The sequence below is a fragment of the Alosa sapidissima genome, chromosome 12, assembly GCF_018492685.1.
Source record: "Alosa sapidissima isolate fAloSap1 chromosome 12, fAloSap1.pri, whole genome shotgun sequence".
Taxonomy (NCBI): Eukaryota; Metazoa; Chordata; class Actinopteri; order Clupeiformes; family Clupeidae; genus Alosa; species Alosa sapidissima.
This window is the reverse complement of record NC_055968.1, coordinates 37,890,483-37,906,768: the sequence shown is the minus strand read 5'-3', so window position 1 is coordinate 37,906,768 and position 16,286 is coordinate 37,890,483. Positions and strand designations below refer to the sequence as shown.

The 16,286-nt window shown below is 41.7% G+C and overlaps 1 protein-coding gene across 1 annotated transcript in view; it reads right to left on the bottom strand.

Moving 5' to 3' along the window:
• Window positions 1-1,271: 1,271 nt before the first annotated feature.
• Window positions 1,272-16,286, bottom strand: part of LOC121678564 (5-hydroxytryptamine receptor 3C-like) — a 30,986-nt gene continuing 15,971 nt past the window's right edge. The window contains 4 exon segments of the mRNA XM_042058184.1: window positions 1,272-1,546; window positions 2,986-3,183; window positions 4,427-4,637; window positions 5,703-5,860. Of these exon segments, the coding sequence (XP_041914118.1) occupies window positions 1,287-1,546; window positions 2,986-3,183; window positions 4,427-4,637; window positions 5,703-5,860 (827 nt within the window). The 3' untranslated portion in view covers window positions 1,272-1,286.

Below are 16,286 nucleotides of genomic sequence, written 5' to 3'. Positions count from 1 at the left end.
CACGATTCAAGCCCATAACATTGTTGTCACATTCAGCAATCATTTCCTCACAAATGCTAGCTGTCCATTCCGTGAGTACACTGTAAAAATATATAAAATGGAAATAAAGAAAGTGGGAGCAGCGTGTCCTCCAAACAAAAACGAAAGCCTGCATGGAATTTCTTTGGGAATACTGAAGGCCTGCATGGAATTTCTTTGGGAATACTGAAGGGAGGGGTGGAATTTCTTTGGGAATGCTGAAGGAGGGGTGGAATTTCTTTGGGAATGCTGAAGGGAGGGGTGAGTTATCTCCCTGTTGTGTCCCGTTTGGTTCTTGGATAAAATATAATGTTCGTTATTTTGGAAAAGCGTCTGCTGATACATTTAAATATAAACATAAATATAAACAAACATGCAATTCTGCACAGGTTATGTTCGGTTATGGAAGTTTTGAACTTCCATTTGCTATGTATGGCCTGCTGAACTCATAAAACTCTATTCTATTGGGAAAAGTTCCCGTAGAAGCAAAGAGGGGGAGAGGGTGTGTTACTGTGTGAATACGACCATATACACAAGCACACATACTATCCATCTGATCAACAAGCATGTGTCTGGACTTCTTCCATCATTGTTTTTACTTAATATGCAATGATATGACAATATAAATGAATACAGAATATTAAACAGTATCCCATATGTCAAGGACAGGGTGAAAAATGTACAGAACATTGCTTATTGTGAGTATGAAATTGCCTTTAATTTCTAAGTAGTTTGTTGTTCAATACATTCTTTTTCATAACATAATCAGTGCATATTGTGATATTGTGATTCTGCAATTCTGATCTAACACAATCATCCTACTAAACACATTATAATATACCAACAGATAAAGATATATAATGAGATTCTGTGACATTTAAAAGCACACATTCACATATTGTCACTATATGCTGATAAAAAATAGCATTGTAAAATTACAAAAGATCGAGAGATAGATAGATACTTTATTAGATCGAGAGATATATATATACTTTATTAGATCGAGAGATAGATACTTTATTCATCCTGAAGGATTCTCTGCAGGGCCCAGAGGGTCCATGGTGTTGAATCTGCATATTGATTTTGCCTAGTTATTAAATTAGCTTTAGCTAGCATTTTAAATGAGCTTTAATCTGCATATTGATTTTGCCTAGTTATTAAATTAGCTTTAGTCTGCATATTGATTTTGCCAAGTTATTAAATTAGCTTTAGCTAGACAAATTAAGACTTTACACACTTTGTCCATCGTTCAGATCATGCTGCTGCTTTTAGAGCTTGTACCAGTGAGTCCATATGACTAAAATAGTAATGAAGCTGATGGTGATGAAGAGCATGTAGACACAGAATAAGAACCGATCGGCAACTCGGCCAATATGCATCCAGTCCTCTGTGTTCTGGTTAACTGCCACGTTCTTCTCCATCTGTTGTCGTATGGCTTGCAGCTCCTTCTCCACCTTTTGAAACATCTGCAGATGCAGGTGACTATCAGCTGCTTCATCTGCATCTGGACCCCGAGTCACAGTCCCCACTACAACAAGGACACAGAGTTTGGTTCCTAAAATTCTAGTTCCATGTAGAATGTTCAAAATTCATACCAAAATTCATATTCATACCTTCACATACTGCACCTCTAAGGCTTCACATATAAGGCTTTACATACTGCACCTCTAAGGCTAGTGGTGGTCAGACTACTGAATGGGTGTTTGATACTTATAGTTTAGTCTTAGTTTTGAACTATGTACATGAAAGGAGAAAAGACATTGTTGTTCACTCATTAATTCAGTCAAAAAGAGGATTGTCTAGATATGCAAACAACATAACAAGACTAGATTGGAGTCGTTGATATGTGATGAGTGTGTTGGCCAGACTTTTGTTCATGCTTAACCACAGCAATCAACATGTTGGAAGAGGACATGGTCTAGTCACTGACTTTGGGGAATTCCATGCAAAAGTACTGCTCCATGGATAGCTAGTTTGCATGTTGTGTAAGAGGCCCTGTCCATTCAAAGCAGGTGGTCCTTAGCCAGACACAGCAAACTTATTTTTCCATTTCTCTTAATACACTAGCCAGCATACAAAACCACCTCCAGTATGAAAGGCACTTCATTTACTTCATGTGTACTTATATGTATTTCCCATCATACAGTAAGAGCAGCATATAATGTAATATATTACAAGGATACAAGGAAGTTTATTGTCACATGCATATAGTTACTGGATGTAAGAAATGCAGTGAAATGATGTCTGGTGTCAGCCTATTTGTGCATTTATGAGGGGGGGGGGGTGCAGTAGAAGAGGGGTTTAGTAGATTAAGTGGCAAGGGCTGCATATGAAAGGTGGGGGAGGATTGGGATTGGGATTGGGGGGGGGGGGGGGGGGGCACCAACAAGGAGCACCCAAGAGCAACAGGGGCAAGGAAAAACTCCCTTACTAAGGAAGAAACCTTGGGCAGATCCACGGCTCAAGGGGCTAACCCAACTGCTAGGGGTCTTGGTGTGTGTGTTGGGGGGATGACAAGGGAGATGGGATGGTGTGCTGTATATGTGGGGAGAGGGCAGTGTGCAATATGTGTGTTGGAGAAGCTTCCTCATGAGACAATGTGCTGTGTATTCGGGGGGGGGGGCAGTGTGCAGCAAGTATGTAGAGGAGGCTTACTGTAGCAAGCAGTGTGCTGTATGTATGTGAGGTGATGACAGTGATGATGTAAGTGTGTGTGTTTTTTGTGTGTGTGTTGGGGATAGGGGTGGGGGGGCAGAAAGGCTAGGCAATCAAGGACATGGGTAGATAGATGGAGGAGAAATATATATTATATGTAATATTATATACCTAATGTAATATATTATATGTAATATTATATACCTAATGTTTTCAAAACTTGTTTTACTGACAAATATAGGGGCAAGGTTGTGCAGTCGACTGACTGCTCTTGTTTCAAGTGAAACACATAAGCAACACACACATACTAACTTTGATTCTGCATCACTACGACCTGGTCCTCTGCTTTCTTCTGGACCAGACAGACGAGGTGTGCCATGAACTCTAAGACGAGAGCTCGGAGCCAGCGAGGCACTGCTCTGTCCCTGGCGCTGTGGAGGATGTTGGTGATGATGATGGTCTCCAGGAGACTAGCCACCATCAGAGCCAGGCAAATAGAGAAAAACACGTCTATGGAAGAAGATGAATCATCAGCTATACACAATCTCAGTGTTACAGCCGCAAACGATTATTGAGATTCTGCATCCCCTGTGTTAATGGGGTACAGTGCAACCTCAGTCTTTAAAAAAGTCTAAAAACGTAATCATATAAGGCCTTAAAAAGTATTTAGAGTACATTAACATATTACATATTAGGATTTAGTTTTCCTTCATATTTTCTTGCCAGTATGGGCGTGGAATCGTCTTAAAGTTGGTCTTAAACAGTCTTAAAATGAAACTTGTTGAAATCTGCAAAAGCCCTGTAACAGTATGAGTGGTAACTGATACTTTTATTTATTTTTATTTGACCTTTATTTAACCAGGTGAAACTCATTGAGACCTTCAGCCTCTTTTACAAGGGAGCCTTGACATAGAGACATATAGACATTGCACAAAAATAAGATAAAACATAGAGAATAAGCTCAGGAAAGACAGGTTCAACAAAAACATACATAACACTGGGAAGATTACATTGCAAGCCAAGTACAGCAAAGCAAGACAGATAGCCCACATCACAAAATAACTGAATGGTTAGTTAGTGAAAGCATTTACAACTGTCAGATACAGTATAAGATGCTTGAGTAATTGTTTAAAATGGTTAAGAGGAATAACAACAGATAACTTAAGTTCTTTTTGAAGGGGATTCCAGCACCAGGGAGCCGCAAAGTTAAAAGATGTCTTACAGCTCAATCAGATTTCCTAAAATTATGTTATTTGAACGCAAACTATAAGATGAATGTATCGGGAACAATAGATTAGAAAGATATTGATACTGATATTATGGAGATATTTTGTGCCAGTGTGATGAGTGGTAACTGATATTGATATTACAGAGATATTTATTTGCAAATGTAGAGACTTACTGATAGATAGTATAGCATATACTTAAATGTCCTCTCAGGTGAAGACAACCGTTGAATTTTGCTGTTGTCATGACCTTTGCTCATTAAGTTGTCATTACTAGTTACATTGGTGGACCCTGTTGGTGGATGATGTGTTTACTCCGGACTAGACCCTGTTGATGATGAGTGGAATGGTGTTTTATTACTGATTACACTGGTGCCCCTGTAGAGTCTTGCTGGAGACCCTGTTGGTCTTACTGATGAGTGGAATGGTGTTTTATTACTGATTACACTGGTGGACCTTGTTGGTCTTACTGATGAGTGGAATGGTGTTTTATTACTGATTACACTAGTGGACCCTGTTGGTCTTACTGATGAGTGGAATGGTGTTTCCAGTGACGGGCAGCAGCTCGTTCATGAGGAGCAGGAAGACGGTGTAGCCCAGAATGAGGGTCATCTTGAAGGCGGATCGGTCCACGCTCTGTGGGGGCAGGATGAAGCTGAACAGGTCCAGTGTGATGAGGAAACAGCTGGGGATGATCAGGTTCACCACGTAGAGGGTGGGCTGCCTCCTCAGGATCAACTTATGAAGAGACACAGAAAATATTCAAATGGTCCCACCCTCCCCATGAGCCCAGACATACCCGTCACCAAAACTGATACTAAGCATCAGGACTTATAGTAACACTAACCCACTCTATATCGCTCTTTCCTCCCCCTTACCTCACTTGTGAAGTAAACCATTACCAGTCATCAGCCATCCTTGTATTTGGCCCTCATCGCACCTGAAGTCCCATCCCTATGACTGCCCTACCATCGCCTGCTGCTGTCCCCTTGCCCGGATTCCTGGCCTGCGCAGCCTAGCGACCCACTACTTGCCCTATGACAACTCCTAATCCCCATGGACAATTCATTTTCTACACTGGACTATTTGAACTTTCTGACACTAAATAGGATTCGTACACGATCATGCTGGTAATGTAACCACCTTACCTCTTTGGGACATATACCTTCAGGTGGCTTTTAACACCATGTTCTATTCTCTACACCCAACTACCTATTCATTTATCATGTATACAAACCTTACTGCCCTGTAACTGACCCTAGGCATATGGGTCTGGCCCTTGAGTCGTGGATCTGCTCGAGGTTTTTTCCTATATGTATCTCCAATTCTAGGGAGTTTTTCCTTGCCCCTGTTACCGATGGGCTCTCTCTGAATGTTTAACACTCTGTAAAGCGCCATGAGACGTGAAATGTTTTGGCGCTCTATAAATGAAATTAAATTGACAATTTAAATTGAACAGGTTGCAGGTTTATAAAACATGTATTAATCAAAACATCTATGAGCTTAATCTGTATTTGCCACAGCGTTATGTTTTTGAGCTTTCCTGATTGCTAACTCCCTCTCTGAGTTATGATACTTAGTATCATTGGTTACCATGGGACTATGTGATTAACACTTAACTACAACTATAATGCACTTTGGATTCAAAGTAAGAAATAACATTAGTAAATTAATACCTACATTTCCATTATGTCACTTGTCATTCATACCACATTATGTTAACATACTGTGGTAACAAGTAACAAGTACTCTCACATACATACATACTGTGGTAACAAGTAACAAGTACTCTCACATACATACATGAACGTAGAGATAATCCCACATGGCAGGGTTGGTGATGTTGTGTTGGAATGACGTCATGTTGATCAGCTCCCACTCTCCCCTCATCTCCATGTGCGTATTGGACAGCTCTAGGATGAACTCAGCAGGGGCCTCAAGATTCAGGCGAATCTCATCAGCTGCAAAACAAGAAACAAAAAATGCGAATGTCAACAGCGGCAAAACAACCCTGCTGAAAAAAACAGCCTGACCAGCTAAAGGTGGTTTGCTGGTTGACCAGCTTGTTAACCAGCTTGTTTGACCACTCTACACAACATGCTTCATTTATGTTCATAATTTATATTTTGTGTAAAGCATAGTTTAACTGGGTGATTGATTGTTTATAATTCATAACATGCACAAAATGTATGTTGAGGTACAGTGTACAGTGTATTAGTTGACACTCCCTTAGATTTAGGCCTACAGAGCATGTGCAGAGTCTGTGGAGTGAGAGCTGCGCTAGACACGGGAGCATAAAGTTCTCTTACCGTGTGAGGATTGCAATTTGTGAAAATAACAAGTAAAGACTGAACAACTGAATTACATTTCATGCACGTCAAGAGTTACTGTGTCTACAGCTCATATGTGGTACATTTGGTAGCAAGACAGAGTGCCATAACATTAGTAAGAGTACTGCTCACGCATGGACCAAGAGTGACTGAAATAAACATTTTTGGATGCTAACCAAACGAGCTAGCAAGCTATTTAAACTAGCAAGCTACCAGCTAACCTCTTTCGACCGGTGTATCAGATCAGATGAGAGCAACATCTTTGAGATGATTTTCTCAAAAACCGAGGTGGTAAGCTTTCTGAATGAATGTATGAAGATTGACAGTCACAGAAAAGGTAGGACGGATTGAATCACTAGGAAAGACTCTTGTTTCTGGATGGAAAGAAGCCACATGCTATGCTAGTTTGAGCCAAGAAGCTAACGCTAGTTAGCCTACTCAGTGACTTGCAGATCTATGCTAACTTGTTAACCGAAACCTGAGCCAGAAATCTCCGTGTGTTGGAAATTGTGAGGCGTCTGTTGGATGAAGAAAAGTGTTAGTGGAATGCTTTTTATTCATGTACACACAGTTTACGGACTGCTTTATTGAAAAGAAAAATGGCTGAGGGTGACGTTAAAACAGTTAGCATTGAGGAATCGGATTCCAAACGAACGGTCAAGCTAACTGAGAAGGCAATTGAGGAAAAACTGCACAGGCTACTTGGCACCAGGAGAGGAGTGTTAGCTCGAATCAAAACTATAAGTTGGTAGTTTGACCAGTTTAACTGGTAATTTGCCTACAGTGCAAGAGATCATGCAGGATGAGTTCAACCCCATTGTCCGTGACTTTATAGAGCTCAATAAGCAATTAGAAGGTCTTTTGCCTGAAGATGAGAAGGAGGCAGATAATATCAACTGGTTTGAGCCTAAGATGATTATGTTATAAGACAGTTTATTGAAGAAACTAAAAAAAAAAAAATGAAGATGGAGACTTTGAGCTTACAACAAACAAACCAAGAAAACAAAGTTGAGGTTGCAGAGATAGGCCCAGATGATAGTGTATCACAAGTGGGCGTTAATTTATATCAGCCTGTAAGCAAGAAGGGTTCATGTGCCGGACGCTCAACTGCCATGTCTAATCGTTCATCAGTTTGTGCTCTTGAGGAAGCCAAGCTCTCTGGTTTAGTGGAACGTGCAGCAGTTTTGCAGAAGAAGCAGGAGCTGGAAATGGAGGAAGCACGTATCAAAGCTGCAAAAGAGAAGCTGGAACTAGAAGCAGCTATTGCAGAAAAAAGAGCACAAGTTAGAGTACTGAAACAGTATGAGAAATCAGAGGATGGCATGAACAGCTATATCTGCTCTCAGCCAGCGGGTGGAGAAAGAGTGAAAGAAGAGGAAAGAACCACCTATCTCTCCAGGAGCAAGCCTGCTTCCAGAGGCAGGATGTCGTACAGGTTGTTGCAAGATACAGGACGTCAGGTTGCGACGGAAAACACTGCCAGGCAACAGCATGATGGAAGCATTGGTGGCCTTCTGCAAGTAATGGAAAACCAAAATGTGATAACAGAGATGCTTGTTAAGCAACAGAAGTTAACTCAGCTCAGCTTCCTGTAAAAGAGGTTGCAGTGTTCAAAGGCGATCCATTTACCTACAGATCCTTCGTTAGAGCTTTCGAACAAGCCATTGAACAGAAAGCGGAGAGTGATCAGGACAAGTTGTACTACTTGCAACAGTACACCGCAGGAGAACCACAAGAGCTTGTGCGAAGCTGCGAACATATGCCATCACACCGAGGGTTCAATGAAGCAAAACGACTGTTACAGAAACATTATGGAGATGAGTTGGTGATTGCAAGTGCTTACATTGATAAAGCCTTAAAGTGGCCGCAAATCAAGTCTGAAGATGGAAAAGCACTCAAAGCCTATGCTATGTTCCTGACTGGCTGTCGTAACACGGTGCAAGATGTGGAGTTTATGGAGGAAATGGATAATCCTACAAACATGAGGATGGTGATATCCAAGTTGCCATACAAGATGAGAGAAAATTGGCGCAATGAAGCTTTCAAGATCAAGGAAAAAAGGGGAAACAGAGCAAGATTTGCTGACCTCGTCATTTTCATTGATCGTCAGTCTAAGGTAGCTTTGGATCCACTTTTTGGAGACCTCCAAGACAAAAACACATCTGCAGCAGGAAAAAGTTAAAGTGGTCAAAAGTGGAGCAAAGGGAAGCAGCTTTGCAACTAATATGTCAGTGGAAAGGAAGAGTGCAGATGAAACACCGAAGCCAGTGAACTCACCCAAAGCAGGAACTGCCTTTGAAACACCATGTTTATTCTGTCAAAGGAATCATACATTGGAATCTTGCAACAAGGTCAAAGAGGTAACAAACAAGATTGATTTTTTGAGGTCAAAGGGACTGTGTTTCGGGTGTTTAACACAAGGTCATATTAGCCAGACCTGCAAAAAGAAAATAGTGTGCAAACAGTGCTCACGGAAACACCCAGACATTCTTCATCAGGACAAGGAGGCTAAGAATAACATATCTGTGTCAAGTCAGGATAACACTCCGAATGAAACGATTTCTGAAGCTCCAAATCCTGTCAAGCAAGAGGTGTGTGGCTACACTGGGGCCGGAGAAACAGACTGCTTATTAGCCGTAGTCCCTGTTAAGGTGAAGTCCCGCAGTAGTGGAAGGTCCATAGAAACATACGCCTTTATGGGCCCCGGGAGTACAGCCACCTTCTGTACGGAGGACCTCAGAAAGAAACTGAACGTGAAGGGAAAGCTGACTCAGATCTCCTTGAGCACAATGGGACAGAATGAAGCAGGGGAACAAAAGTTGATCAACAGTTACCTGCTCACAGACCTAGAGGTGTGTAGCCTTGAGGGTGAAGAATACCTTCGGCTACCCAAAGTCTTCATACACAGCCACATCCCTGTGCAGAGAGAAAATATCCCAAGTCAGCAACATCTGCAGAAGTGGTCCTATCTAAGTGAAGTGAACCTACCACACATCAACGCTAATGTAGGTCTTCTCATTGGAGTCAACAACTCCAAGACAATGGAACCGTGGCATATAATCAATAGTCAAGAGGAAGGGCCCTATGCTGTAAAGACTGTTCTGGGATGGATGGTGTGTGGGCCTGTAAAGAATGAAAACATACTCCTTTGAGGAAAGACAGCTCATTACAGCGTGAACCGAACCTCAGTGGTGGAACTGGAACGGTTACTAATGCAGCAGTACAACACAGATTTTCCGGAACGTCAATATGATGACAAAGAGGAAATGTCACAGGAGGAAAATGGTTCATGCAGTCAGTGCAAAAGACAACTAAGTTTGTAGATGGACATTACTGTTTAGGGCTCCCACTGAGAGACGAGATAGTGAAGATGCCTAACAACCGCTGTGTGGCTGAACAACGAGCTGCTGGTCTGAGGAGAAAGCTGATAAAGAACAAAGTGTTTCTTGAGGACTACAAAGGCTTCATGGAGAGTATTCTGAAGAAAGGCTACGCCATGGAAGTTCTTCAAGATCAGCTTGCCCATGATAACGACAGGGTTTGGTATGTCCCACACCACGGGGTGCACCACCCGAGGAAAAAGGAAATACGTGGTGTTTGATTGCAGTTGATGCAGGGACCTGACCTTGTGTGGTGTTTGATTGCACTGCCACCTTTCAGGATGTGTGGCTGAATGGTCAGTTGATGCAGGGACCTGACCTCGTGTGGTGTTTGATTGCACTGCCACCTTTCAGGATGTGTGGCTGAATGGTCAGTTGATGCAGGGACCTGACCTCACCAACACACTCATTGGTGCCTTAATGAGGTTTCGGGAAGAACCAATAGCGATGATGGCAGACATTGAGTCAATGTTTTATCAGGTGAGAGTTCCGGAGGCAGACGCTGACCTGTTGCGATTTCTGTGGTGGCCAGATGACCTTAGCGCACCTGTAAAAGAGTATAGGATGGTGGTACATCTTTTCGGAGCGACTTCATCTCCTAGTGTCGCTTCATATGCGTTAAGAAGAACAGCAGAGGATAGAAGAGGCACCGCAGCCCCAGAAGCCGTGGAAACAGTTCTACGGAATTTCTATCTAGATGACTGTTTGAAATCTAAGACTACGGAAGAAGAAGCAGTTATCCTGGTGAAGAGCCTTCGTGACCTGTGTGCTGAGGGAGGTTTTACCCTCACAAAGTGGGTCAGCAACAGCAGGAGAGTCTTGTCATCCATCCCTGCAGAACACCGGGCCAGTGATCTGAAAGACCTTGATCTTCCACAGGATGCCCTGCCCACTGAACATGCTCTTGGTGTACAATGGTGTACAGAAGATGATACGTTCACTTACTGTATCAAGCAGCAGGACAAGCCTAAGACGAGAAGAGGTATCCTTTCTGTCGTAAACTCCACTTACGACCCTCTTGGTTTCCTGGCACCACTGATACTTCCCGCTAAGCTTCTCATGAGGGACTTGTGTAAAGAAAAGCTAGGATGGGATGAAGAAATTGGTGACTCACGAGCAGAACAATGGTGTAAGTGGCTGGAAGATCTCACTCTGCTCTCAGGCTTCAGTATCAGCAGATGTGTGAAACCCATGGACTTCGGAACCACAGTGGAGGCCCGGTTGCATCATTTTTCTGATGCGAGTGAGGTTGCCTATGGCACAGCATCTCATCTTGTCCTGGTGTGTGACCAAGGCAGGATCCACTGCTTCCTTGTGATGGGGAAGTCAAGAGTGTCCCCACTCAAGCAGATCACCGTTCCAAGGCTAGAGTTGACAGCAGCAGTGGTCGCAGTAAAAGTGGATAAGATGCTGCAAGAGGAAATGCAGATCCCACTCCAGCAGTCAATTTTCTGGACTGACAGTACGACGGTCCTGAAATACTTAGACAGTGAGACCACTCGCTACAAGACCTTTGTGGCAAACAGGATTACACTCATAAGAGAGGCCACAAAACCATCGCAGTGGAGGTATGTCAGAACGTTGCAGAACCCGGCTGACAAGGCCACCAGGGGCATGAAGGCTAAAAGCTTGATGGAAGATAAAGCCTGGATAAATGGACCGCAGTTCCTTTTACAGCCAGAAAATGAATGGCCACAGAGACCAAAAAAAACATGAATCAGAACATGCAGAATGATCCAGAGATTAAGAATGTCACAGTTAACACCATCACAGCTGAAGAAAAGCTTGACTCTGTGAACAAGTTACTTCAATACTATGACAGTTGGAACCGACTGAAGAGGGCGACTGCGTGGATTTTGAGAGTCAAAAAGCTGTTGATCCACCTGAAAAACAAAAGGGAAGAGTTTCAAGGTAAGATCAGTCAAACTGAAAAGGATTCAGAGAAGCAGAAGATGCTCGTGCAACAGCACATGAAAAGGTACAGAGGTACCATGGAAAAGAAATCACTTACCTTTGAGCAGCTGATGACGGCAGAGACAGAAATCATCCGGTACAGTCAAGGTCAATGCTTTCCTGAAGAACTTAAGGCTCTCCGCAGTAATAAGCCTGTCAAGAAAAGCAGCCAGCTGTACAGGCTCGATCCCATGTTGCAAGATGGTATCTTGAGAGTAGGAGGACGGCTGGACAGGTCTGCCATGCCAGCAGACGCAAAACATCCTGCGATACTATCAAAACACTCCAGAGTCACAATTCTCATCCTGAGTGAAGTCCATGAGAAGATTAGTCATTGTGGGCGCAACTACATGTTATCGCAGTTGAGACAAAGGTTTTGGATCCCTCAAGTAACCTTAATCATCAGGAAACTCATATCTGAATGCATGTTGATGAAGACACAACCCAACATGTCACCAGGAATCTTCAACAAGGATGATTTATATACAAGAGGACGTTGGAGGCAAGTGCAATATCTTGCGGATCTATTCTGGCACAGATGGACTCGCGAATTACCCTTCTCCAGGAACGCCAGAAATGGACAAGACAGAAAAGGAACTTTGAACCTGGATGTGGTGCTAGTAGTCGACAGTTCATCCCCACGGAACACGGGGATGATGGGAAGAATAACACAAACTTTACTCCAGTGGACGTACGTCGTGTGAAGTTGCAGACACAAAACAGCACCCTGGAGAGACCTGTGCATAAGCTATGCTTGCTGCAAGAAGCCATATAAAAGCGAGAGGACAATATGATAAAAACGAGGACTGATTTTAGTTCAAGATAATTATTTGCAGTGTGTTGATAGTTGGATTTGATGGCTCTTATTCTTTGAGAATTATTGATAATTGTTTAAATCTTACAGCTTACCCAATTAGGGGCCGGATATGTAAGAGCCATAAAGCAGAAGTGATACATAATAGACAACATGCTTCATTTATGTTCATATATTATATTTTGTGTAAAGCATAGTTTAACTGAGTGATTGATTGTTAATGTTTATAATTCATAATATGCACAAAATGTATGTTGAGGTACAGTGTACAGTGTATTAGTTGACGCTCCCTTAGATTTAGGCCTACAGAGCATGTGCAGAGTCTGTGGAGTGAGAGCTGCGCTAGACACGGGAGCATAAAGTTCTCTTACCGTGTGAGGATTGTAATTTGTGAAAATAACAAGTAAAGACTGAACAACTGAATTACATTTCATGCGCGTCAAGAGTTACTGTGTCTACAGCTCATATGTGGTACATTTGGTAACAAGACAGAGTGCCATAACAGCAAGGCTTATTCTTATCTTACACTCCTCTTTGATTAAACTTTGCGCCCAGGGGTGTTGAGTTGTTTATGTATGAGGTCATGAATGACAGACTATGAACTTATATAAATTCCTGATAATTCTTGAGTAGGGTTGGGTATCGTTTGGGTTTTATCCGATACCGGTGCTAAATCGATACTTTTAAAACGGTGCCGGTGCACCAGTCAGCTAAGTTTAATTAGCGATAACGTAAGGAGATGGTTTCGTAGCCTCTTTGACAGCTCAGTGACATCAGGTATGTAACCTACATATGTATGTTTTTGCCAGCTAACTTTTAACATGATCTTCATATTCATTGTGATGCTATGGGCCTCATACACATGAAAGATTAATATCATGCCATTATGTTGTTTAACACACCGTGAAATAAAGTTTTCACCTTACAACTTTGCTGTAACATTTCAAACTAGAAAATGCAATTCCAGGGAATTACCATTGCATGTAAATGCAAAAAAGCTGCTGTGTATAACATTATATTACTTACAGTATGATTATTCAGATTACACAGTCTTACAGTATTCTTGAAAACCACTTACTTGGTTAGATGTTAGCTTAGAGTATATGACAGTCAGTAAAAATAAATGGTCAATTCAATATTGATCAACATTCTTTGTTTTAATACAGCAGAATGATGCTCAGAATACACTAATGAACACTTACCAATGTAAGCTTGAAGTAAAAACCACAGTTGTGTATGTGTGTGTATATATATATATATATATATATATATATATATATATATATATATATATATATATATATATATACACACACACATACATACAGAACTTGATAATGCCTATCATATTATCCTAAGACAGATCTATTTATCAGTGGTAACTCTGAACTGGCAGCAACAGCTAGAGGCCTCAGTTAATGGTATTAGGTCAAATTTGATGGTGATATATACACTGAAGAATAAAAGAGTCAGCCCTTCAGATGATCAGTTTTAGACAGAACTTAGGTTAGAATCTTATTTTTCACCCAGCACAGCTCAAGTCTAAAAAGAGAGGTCTAACAGCACAGCTATGTTTCACAGATGTTACAGCACAGGAATGATTCAAAGGTATGAATGGTTGACAATATGATTCACAGGTATACATGTTCCATATAGTTAGTGAGTATAGTCCTCACACAACAATATAGTTCTCAGAATGTCTCAGTGTAGATCTCAGATAAGTCTCAGTATGGTTAAATGGTATGTGCACAGATATGGTTACATGTTTGTAAGAATGTATGTTAGTATGTTGCTAGCAACATTGTCAGAGATGTATGGTTGACAGGTGTGCACACAGACAGGCACACACGTAATGTCATACATGGTCATCACCACTGGTCTGGTCTGGAACCTAAAAGACAAAAGCAAACAAGTTTAACAGTTATGCCAAAACAATACAAGGAATGTCTGCAATTGTCCTAACAGTAGCCTATTCATGGCTTTCATAAGGTCCCTTTCCACAGGAGTATTAATCAAGCACCAAATGCATTCATAATCTAGGTGCTTGATTGTATACACCTGTGGAAAGGGACCTGATGAAACCCATCAATAGACGAACTATGATAGCGTGATAGTGTTTACTTAGGCTACGTAAGAATCAGGAGCATAGAATGAAAACGTAGCCATGGCCTATTTGATACACAAACAAGCGGTAAACAACGTTACAAATTTGGTAAAAATAAAAACAGGAGCATATTTGTTAGCTTTAACTAAAATGTGAACGGTGGAAGCTATAACGTTATGACCATCAACAATGATTCACGTTATTCATGCCCTTCATGACAACCATGATGGGTTTCATCAGGTTCCTTCACACAGTATAATCAAGCACCAGTCTGCATTCATAATCTATTCTAGGTGCTTGATTCTATACTCCCGTGTTTAGTGACCTGATGTCGAATAAAATCAGAGCCATAGTATCTGTAGGCCTACTTACTTCTCTGGTTTACGTTAACGTTCTAGTTAAAACGCTGCTGGTTAGTAGGCCTAATGAACAAATGTAACGTTAACGTTAGTGCATTAGGCCTACGTTTGATTGTCGTTATCTATCGAAACCTACAGTTAACCGGTCACTGTAACGTTGATGACATATTAACGTTGATTAACAGTGGGTTTCCTTAATAATCAACGTAGCAAGGTGCTAATGTCCACTAGCCTATATTACTAATGTTAAAACGTTAACGTTACCTAACGTTATAATGTTAGTGTAGTTTATATGTTTCATACATTCATACATATATAACGCGAACGTTACATAATGTTTGACGACATAAATGACTCATACCAAAAACCGGAACACTTACCTTGTCTGTAATTAGAGAAATGTGCCTCTGAATGAGAGTTTCACGAGCAAATAAAGTGACCACGGCACAGCAGCCGAAGACGTTCAGCAGATTCACAGCTCCAGGTAGCTCTGCTACTGTTGATTGTGTGGTGGATTTCTATGACTTAACGGATGCATGTATGGTTTTTATAAAGTTTGATATTACTGCAATTATTATGAGACTTCAAGGCCTGTACACATCTTAAACAGACCAGACCAGCAGTCAAGGAGTGGGGTGAGGGAGTTCACAGTGACACCTGGCTGGATGGTCGAGGGGGTGAAGGAGTTCACAGTGACACCTGGCTAGATGGTCGAGGTGAAGGAGTTCACAGTGAACTAGATGGTCGAGAGCGAGAGGATGATGTAATTGGATGATGTAATGGTGGTAACAGCAAGGCCAAGTAACAGGTGGCAAGATAAGAAGCCCTGTTACAACTGGAAAAAAACAGAATCTGGGAAAAAACCCAGAAGGAGACAGTTTTGCATATAATTTATGCATGATGAGACAATGGGTTCCACCAATAGTTGTAACCTTGGTGGATGCTGATAGGCCAACAGGTGTCTTTCGAGGGTGGCGAGAGGGCCCAACCCCAAGGTTAAGGAGTATAAAAGATAGGTCGCAGCCACCTGTTAGTCAGATCTCATCGGGGGCGCCAGCTGATGACATCTCACATCACCCTATTGCTTGACACCTGGTCTGGACATCGTTTAGGCTAGACTATCACTGCAATACGGTGAATAAACATCAACAGTCTTCAGAGATCTCCTGTCTGCATTGTCTCCTTCGGACGCTTTGTTCCAGAGTGCTAATTAGTAAGTAGTTAAGTGATAAATTGTTCAGTGGATTCGGAAGTGGACCGGTTTTTTCCACGACAATTGCTTTCAGGTGGAGGTCACGTCATAATGCTAAAAGTTGCCGCCACGGCGGTCAATGTTAACTCTATGAGAATTTCTGGCTCTTTTATCATAAATATCTAAAAAAGCATAAATTTCACAAATGTGAAAAAACATAGAACAAATCTCCGTTACAAGACCTTTGTAGGAGTG